We start from the raw sequence: 8,967 nt of genomic DNA, 5'->3' as shown, positions 1-8,967 counted from the left end.
CATCAGTAACAAGTGGTTATAAAGAGAGCGTTGCTTTGGGGAGTGCTGTTGTCACCTCTGTGTGATGAATCCCACAACGTGGGGCAGGATTGTGGTGGGGGTTGAGATGAGACTGCAGTTCCTCAGTGTTGGGGTTTTGTTTTCTGCCAGGTTGGGATGTTTGGTGGGATACTGATTCCTGTTGTGTGAAGACTCTCTTGCAGAAGTTCCTGGATGTTACGTTCAAATCAAATAGTGAAGTCACAGCAAGGGTGATGTATTTACTCCCTGAAGAAGGCTGTGTAGAAGTGCAATTGTGTTTCCATTTTATATAACATGAGCTTATAAAGATTCCTTTTGAATAACACTTAGTGCACAGTCTTGTTGGACTTCTGTCTGCGTGCAGTGATGCTGCCCCTGCCAGTTCCAGGGCTGGCTTTTAAACCCTGCTCTATTTCACTTCAGTGTACAGTGAGCAGGGCAAGCAAGCTCTCTTCAAGATTCCCACATGCATGTTCTCCTCAGTAATCTGAACCCGGAGTGAGTTTTGGCTATTCTTACAGCAGTGCTTCAGGCCATGATAGTCCTGTCTGTCTGTTTTCCATACAACTCCCATCACTTGCCATAACATTTAGCTTTAGCCCACGTATGTGGTATAGTTTGATGTTCCCTCCAAAGCCATATGTTCTTGGTATCCAGATGGGAGTTCTTTAGGTTGAAGTAAGGTTTAAACTTTCCAAAGCTTACAAAGTTTACACCTGTGGTGATTATTCTGAGCTGGAAGGGACCCTTGAGGATCACCCAGCCCAACCCCTGCCCTGCACAGACATCCCTGACACTCACACCCTGTGCTGAGAGCATTGGCCAAACACCTCTGGAGCTCTGTCAGCCTTGGGGCTGTGACACTGCCCTGGGAGCTGTTCAGGGCCCAAACACCTCTGGGGAAAGAAGAACCAGTTGCTAATCTCCAGCCTAACCCTGCCCTGACACAACTCCAGCCCATTCCCTGGCTCCTGTCCCTGGGCCCAGAGAGAAGAGCTCAGAGCTGTCCCTGCACTTCCTTCCCTGAGGGAGTTGTCCCAGCCATGAGCTCTGTGCTCAGTCTCCTCTTCTCCAGCTGAACAGCCCAAGTGCCTCAGCCACTCCTCACGTGCCTTCCCCTCAAGGCCCTTCCCCATTTCGTTGCCTCCTTTGGACACTCTGCAGGAACTCAATCTCTTTCTCACACTGAGGTGCCCAAACTGCTCACACTGTTCCAGGTGAGGCTGCCCCAGCACAGAGCAGAGCAGGACAATCCCCTCCCTCTGGCCATGCCTTGCCTGATGCCCCAGGACACGATGTCCCTCCTGCTGCCAGGGCTCACTGCAGACGTAGTCTCGTGCAATTGTGGCTGACAGTCGGCCCAGCTTTGAGTAGCCAGGATTATTACCATTACTGCTATTATTACTATTCTCTGAAGTTGAGCTTTGTCATTATTATTCACCAAAGCTGAGCCGTAGTAAGGGTGGGTGAGGCAACTTTAGATGTTTCAAGTGGACCTGTTTGATTGTGCCAAGCAAGAGCAAGGTCATTGTGCAGTATGAGCAGTGTGTTTGGAGGGTCTGTGAAGGGTGGATGGATCTCCTGCACGAACGGCAGTGCCCCTGGAGCTGCTGTGCTTCCCCAGGGCGGCGGTGGCAGCACACACCTCGCAGGGTTTCACGGGGCAGTCAGAGCTCTTGTGAGCAACCAGAGCAAACCCTGGTGTTCTCACTGTGCTTGTGCAGCTTCTCGTCCTCTGTCGCGTCACGTTTGTTAGATGTCCGGGAGCTGGTGGCTGCCGGCGAGGTGACCTGCTGAGAGGGCTCTGAAACCTTTGTTGAGACAGCATGGCACAACCTATTAGTCAGATTCTTATGGAACTACACAGTCGTGGAGAATTTGCTGACAGATGTAACACCGGTCTCGCCGATTCGGGACTGCGGCACGGCACAGGTTTCCTTGGTGAAGCTGGATCGGTTCCTTGTAGGCTCAGCTGAGAAAACACGTGTCAGCCTTTGGTAGCGAGTGCCTCAGTGTTCTGTGCCTGCAGCCACCGTGAGCCGTGTCGGGCTGGCTGTGAGCAGATCACTCTCCCCCTGCCGTAACCACTTCAGCCAGGTTAGGCTGCCATCACTGTGGTCTTGTCCTTTCCTGCCTTTCAGTCCTGCTGATGTGTGCTACTAAATCTGAGTTCAGCTCTTCCAAAGTTGCCTCAAAGGTCAGAGAGTTAAACATTGCTGAGTTTTGGGTAACAAAGTGGTTTTCCACGTATTACAAAAATTATTGCTCGATAGAGAGATAAATGTCACATTTTATCAATGACTACATCCAAGCACAAAACTGGAGGACTTTTTTACAGTGTAGTTCTGGAACTGTAATAACGAATTAGACAGGATTAAATTCAGGCAGTTAGCATCTGATTATGATGTCTAGTGGGGTGTTGAGCACTAATAGATGCTGTTTCAGTGAGAATGGTGTCGGTGGTCTGGGGACAAACCTCGGCACTGTGAGGTCAGTGTTGCACACTGGTTTGAACTGGTGGCACCTGAGCTGGGCGTGCGGCTCCCTGGACGTTTGGGGAGCACCGTGCTGAGCTGCAGGCAGCTGGACCCAGCAGCTCCAGCACAGAACTCGTGTGACCTGGGGTGAGAGTAAATCCTTCCCTTCCGTGATTCCCACATAGTACGTGTGGCTTCTCCTTTTCCCTGGTAAAATGTAACAACAGCTTCGGGAGTTAAAGCACTCTGTGTTACATGGGATGTCAATGGGATCAATCCTAAAACTGGGGAAAAGGACTATTCTTTCCTCGTATAGACAGCCTGTCAAGACCTGCATAAAACAGCTGGGCAGCCCACCCTCCCTGGCATCCCCTGACCCAGCAGTGAGGGGAGCAGCCTCTGCTCACAGCAGTGCTCCCTTCCTGAGGGCAGACAGCTCTGAGTAGAGTGTGTGGGGCTGAGACTGCCTCCCAGGCCCAAAGGGCCTTCGGAGTCGAGGCTTCTGACCTGTGGGGAGACACCCACGGGGAACACACAATACAGGATGCCTACATTAGGTAGTAGGGAGAGGAAAAAAAAGGTCCAAGGCCAAAAAGCCTCAAGTTTTTCAAGTGTAAGTAGCAAGTGTCTGGGGGTGTTATATGCCAAAGCACTGAGAGAAAAACGCTAATAGGAACTCCTGAGTTCCTCCATTTCTTGAAGGAGCCCCAGAGTCTTTTGAAGTAGTTGCAAAGTATTCAGACACAAGTTGTTGGGGCTCAGTGTGGGTAGATGTGTAAATTTGCTTCTTTCAGCCATGCAGACAAGATAGCCCAGTGCTTTTTCTGGCCTTAAGATGTGGGTGAATTCTACCCTGAAGCTTGAAGGTGAAAAACTACTTGGTGTGTTCCTCGAGAAGGGATTTTGGAGAATAACAGTGCTGTTTGGACAAAGGGCTGCAATTCCTGGATAGGTGCAGTTCTGTCTGAAGTGTGAGCGCTGGCGATGTTCTAGGTGATTGCAGCATGGCATCCTCCTTGGCCAGACACAGGACCCCGTGAGGCGTTAGCTTCTGTGCTCATCTGCAAGTGCCTCTTCCAAGGGAGAGTCAGCTCCAGCCTTGGTTCTCTGCTGCAGATCCTGCAGTCCCTGCTCATATCCTTTTTTGTCCTCTGGCTGCTGTAGTGAGAGCCTGTTACCATAGCTTCGCCTGCAGTGAGGACTGCTTGCAGCCTGGAGCACAGCAAAGGGCTGTGAACTGGGCACTTCCATTCCTCTGTGCACCACACCGTGCTTGGGCCACAGCTGGAACACTGTGTATTTCACACACAGTTTGTCCTTCCCAGGGCAGTGCTTGGCTTTGGTTTGCACACACTTTATCCACGGTGAGATGGGAGTGCATCACTCCTGGCAAAGCTGACCTTGCTGAGAGCAGGAAAATTGCATTTTGCGTTTGTTCCTCCTGCCTTAAGAGCATCCCTTGTTGGATAGGGGATAGACCCTTGCAGTGATCTGAAGTGCCAGGCTCTGCAGGATGTCACTGCCTCCTTCTGCTCCTCATATCCCTGTCAGCTTCAGTGTGTTTGGAAATGGGAAGGTCATATAAAAATGAGGATGGAAAATGATGTTTGGGTGCCGTGAAATGTTTTGTTATAGATAATTCCTCCCTTTCTTCTTCCTCCATTTTAAACTGTTGGTAGTTGCTGAACTGGTATCCCAAATCTGGGATTCCTCTCCACAGCTAAGTGATCTCTGCTCAAGTGTTTGTGAAGTCAAGGTTTAACTAGCCAGTTATTTCCCTCGGGGCTTGTGCACACACACACACACAGGATCTCATCACTTAATCCAAGGCTCTGGGCTGTGCCTTTTCTAGCAATGCTCTGGGACATTTGAGCTTCCAGCTGATTCCTTTTTGTTTTGCTGTGGGGCTTGATGATTGCAGGCCTTGGTTTCTTTGAAGGACAATGTGTGTGTGGCATTTCTTGTACTGTGAAATGTGGGTCAAGGGTAATAAGTAGAATTATCCCTGGGAGGTCCTGTGTATTATTTCCATGTGCTGTAGCAGGGGCTCATGCTCGGTGTGCTCTGCTCCGTGCTGAGCACGTCTCAGGTGCCCAGAGGTGTGCAGAAGTGGTGTCCTCTGCAGCACTGCCTGGTCTGTGGGCACTGGGACACCTTGCGTGCCTCTGGCATCGTAGCTGCTGACTGAATTGGCCCCTGGTGTCTGGAATACAAACCAGGTGCCTTTGTCTTTTTGAGGCTTACAGAGCCATGACCCCAGGATCACTGTGTGAGGCCGAACAGACTCAGAGTGAAGACCTTTGTTCAGCACTTTGGCCAGCTGAACAACTCCTTAAAGGCTCCAGAAGACCTGAACTCTGAATCTCCATCCTGTATGGTTAAAGGACAGGTCAGCTTTGTGGGGAATGGCATAAAGGAATGGATAGTAGCTCCTAGCCTGAAGTTACCCTCAGTCCTCCACCTGCCAGCTGGTGAGCATGGCAGTCTGGCCAATGTTCTCTGCAGGCAGCAGTCCCTCCCAGCTTTCACACTGATGCTCTGGGTCCTGATGAATGCATGCATCTCTGCTTCAAGGGCCACTGTTTTTCAGCAGTCCCTTGAGCATCTCTGGTCAAGAGCTGTCTGTCCAGCCGTGGTTAGGGGAGAGAAGATGATCCAGGCAACAGGTTTTTATGCCCAGGTAGGCAAGGCCCGAAGCAAGCTGCTCTTGTTGATCCTGCTCTGAGCATTCCCATGTCCAGAGCTCCCTTCCAGCTTTAATGCTTCTGTGGTTTTCTGACCATGCTGTGAAGTAGCTGTCCTGTCGTGGCCTTCGTAGGAGATGTGGTAGTTGCGTAATAAAAGAGACTTCAAGGACTTAAATGCATTAGAATATCAGAGAGTAATTCTGTGCTGAGAGATGAACTGAAGATTTTAATGAAGCCTTGTCCATATGTTCTGCATGTGGATTATCATCCTGTCTGCTCTTTCCATCCTCTTCCGCTCTGCTGTGCTATCTTTTCTTCTCAGCAGAAATAGCCTATTAGCACATCTTACACATGGGGTGGTTTCACAAGAAATTCCTGATGCTTCTCTTCCTGAAAAGCTCCCGTTTGCAAGAGAGAGAGACCAAGTAGGACATGTTTCAGTCTTCAGGGAGTCAGTGCCACTTTGTTCCTGCTGCCCAGCTTCCAGTGAGGAGGAGGAGGCGAGGGGGAACGCGTGGCCAGCATTCTCCACAGAGCTGACTTCAAGGAAACTCTCACCTCCTACACTCAGCTGGACAGGAGCACTGCTGGTGTCCTTCAGAGCCCAATGTGCTTTGTTTCTCAGCAGTGCTTTTGTTACAGCCTCTAGTCTTAATTGACTTCTAAGTCACGTCGTCAGGCCCCGGGGAGCGTTCACAGACCTGCAGTGCTGTTGCATGTCTGTGGAGTGTGTCAAAGTGCAGAGTGTGCACTGAATCCAGGTGTCCATTTCGTACAGAGGTGACACAAATGCGTTTCTCTGGACGAGGCTCTTCAGTCTCCCTGCCCAGCTGAGGCAGAAGGATGCTGATGCTCCCAGTTTGGCAGCAGGCAGCAGGTGTCTGCGCCGCTGCTCGCAGGGAGTCACACTTGGGGTTATGTCAAGCCGTAGAGACCTGCTGCTTTTTCTGACGTGTTTGTACTTCGCTGTTTCCAGGCATGAGTTGTCAGGAATTAGCCATGGAACTACTTTGGTGCCTACTGCAGCTTGTTCTCATGTCTGAGAATACTGACTCCTTGTCCCCGAGGAATTCCTGGGAAGATGCACGTTCTGGTGTTGCTTCGCTCCTTGCGCAGTAGGAACATTCCGTGCTTTCAGTTACAGGCTGTGTATTTCAGTGGTGTTTCATGTTTTCAGCTGGAAAGTGAGTTTGTTTCACTTTTGAAATGAAACACAAACCTTAATCAGAAGACTGGAATTTGTAATTTTTTCCCTTCTGTTTGTCTGCTGGAGTCGAACATTGTGTGGCACTCAGCTGCAGCCACACCGCTGCCACTCCTGGTCCCTGCAGCGCTCAGCTTATCTGCTTCCCTCTCTCCCTTCCAGATTCTCATCTCTTAGTTCCAGAGGCTGCTTTGTTCCAAGAGGAGAGATGTATTTGCAGTAGTCTGTGCAACGAAGCTTCCATTTTTTCCCTTGTAATTGGCTTCTTATTGCTGTTCACATTTTTTCCCCTATTTGATTACAGGACTCAGCTCCAGAGATAATTCCCCTCAAACTATTCTTTCTCTCCCAGACATGAACACCAAGTTTTGTAATGTGTGAATACCATTTTCAAGGGTGTCCTCAGAAACATACCCAGTAGAATACATTAAATTCCCTCTATTGTACCTCATGCATTAATGTTGTGTATAAATGTGGCAGATTTCTTCGGTGCTGACTCCAGACAGCGACTCCCTCATCTTTCTGTGCTCTCCTTCCTCTTTTCCCGAGGTCTTTGTGAAAGCACATCTCAGTTGGATGTGCTTGTCTGGGAGCATTAGTCTGCCATGAACTGGTGTCTGGCAGGGCCGCGTGCCCCGTGCAGCTCCTCCCTCAGGTGTGATGCCTGGCAGGCAGCAGCAGTGACCAGCAGGTCGCTGGCTGTGCTGTGCATGTGCTGTGTATTTTCAGCATTGACTCAGCCATCAAGCACATCACCAAGGCACATGGGGAGGCAAAGTTTGTCTGGCAAGGACTGGTGGGTCGAGGCTGAAGGTGATTTTGTTCCGTTGTGACAAAACTTTCTGAGGAGTTATGTGATGATACGTTTGTCTACTAAGCAGCAGCAGGACCCATTCATTCTTCTTACCACAATGTCAGTCCTGTTCTCTTGGCAGGAGTGGGTTTTTCCCAATCTGCACCAGGTTGTTTGTGTGGCATCCACAGAATGATACCAAATGGAAAACTGAAGCTTAGATAACATGTTTTTCTCCAAATCTCTCTTTTCCCACCCCCATCCTGCAGCATCTGCTTGGCCACGTAGAAGTCTCGAAACTAGGGATGTTCTGCAATAGGTAAAATCTTCTGGTATTGCCTTATATTTTACATAACACGTGTTTGTAAGTGCTTGACACCAGCTGTGTCCCTGGGAAGAGGTGGTGTCCTTGCTGAGGAGCAGGAGTCTCCTGTGTGTCGCTCACCCAGCGGTGCCCGCGCTCGGTCAGGGCAGCAGATTGCAGCCTCGGCAGGGCCCATAAGAAGAAGAGGCGGAAAAGAATACTGCTAATTCTGTAGGAATAATTGGGTTACCATGTGTTTCTGCTGCTCTCCACGTCTGGTTTTCCTGCGTGATTAAATGGGTGCAGATTACTGATTTTAATGAGCAATTCAGTTGCAGTGCCTCTGAGCCAGGAGGGGCCTGCCTGCTGGGCAGCCTTGTAGCACTGCGATAGCAAGATGCTTGTTCTGAAAATTAAGAATTGACGAGTGTTTAGTCTGTAAACGTGCTGTATCAGTGTACTGCCAGAATGCAGTCAAATAGAACACTTTACGTGTAGCCTTGCTCTGAGGTTTAAACCTGCTTTTCTGGCTCAAGTTTAGAACTGGAAGGTATTATTTTCAGTTTTACCTGAGAGACTAGGAAGACAGACTTGCATGGAATGTGAGGGAAACTATCTCATATCAGTTAGTTGTTGGGTCTTTTAAAGTCTTAAAATACCTTTAAAACAGACTCACAGAGTCAGGCTGGAAGGACCACAGTGGGTCACTGGTCCCACCTCCCTACTCCAGCAGGGCCAGCCCAGAGCTCATGGCTCAGGGCTGTGTCCAGAGGGTTCTGGAATAGCTGCAGTGAGGAGAATCCATGACCTCTCTGGGCAATCTGCTCAGTGCTCAGGGACTGCACAGGAAAAAACTGCATTTCTTTCTGTTTCAAAAGGTTTTCTTACCCCACAGTGTTCTTGGCGAAATTGCTGCAACGACTGTATGGTGAAACTTCATCTTCCCTCGTGCACACCTCGAGCAACGACTGTATGGTGAAACTTCATCATCTTCCCTCGTGCACACCTCAAGTGGAGGAGAGGAGGCAGGTGGTGGGAATCTGGGACCCAAAGCCGGAGAAAGCAGTTTGGATAATGCTCAGACTTCGCCAGCAGATGCTCCCACATCAACTGGTGCACCCTGCCAGTCACTTCAAGGTGAGGCTGCCTCGTCCTGGTCTGGTAATAGGCTTTTAAACACAGCTCTTGGCTTCAGATCAGTGAGATACCTACTTGTGTCATCTGTTGATCCCCACATAAATCTGAGTGTCAGTGCTAGTGGTGCTCAGTGCCTGGAGGTCAGTGCATGAGTCTCGTGAAAACCCAGAAATACTCTTCTTGTATATGTGAGTGCAGCATTTAGCAGTAGCAGATCTGAAATTTGAGGGAAGCTAATACTGTCTTTGTAATGTGGAACAGTGAGACGGTGACTTACACTGGTGCAGCTCTGCTAGGCTGATCCACCCAAAGATCTGTGGGAATCCCTGGGGCAGCACTTCCTC

At 49.7% G+C, this 8,967-nt stretch overlaps 1 protein-coding gene across 1 annotated transcript in view; it reads left to right on the top strand.

The window, feature by feature from the left end:
* Positions 1-8,381: 8,381 nt before the first annotated feature.
* The window catches only part of ERICH1 (glutamate-rich 1), a gene marked incomplete at both ends in the record, with an annotated part of 20,613 nt that continues 20,027 nt past the window's right edge, over positions 8,382-8,967 (top strand). The window contains 2 exon segments of the mRNA XM_009073580.1: positions 8,382-8,456; positions 8,507-8,623. Of these exon segments, the coding sequence (XP_009071828.1) occupies positions 8,382-8,456; positions 8,507-8,623 (192 nt within the window).

Source organism: Acanthisitta chloris, unplaced genomic scaffold, assembly GCF_000695815.1.
Source record: "Acanthisitta chloris isolate BGI_N310 unplaced genomic scaffold, ASM69581v1 scaffold22594, whole genome shotgun sequence".
Lineage (NCBI taxonomy): Eukaryota > Metazoa > Chordata > Aves > Passeriformes > Acanthisittidae > Acanthisitta > Acanthisitta chloris.
This window is presented reverse-complemented; position numbering and strand designations above follow the sequence as displayed.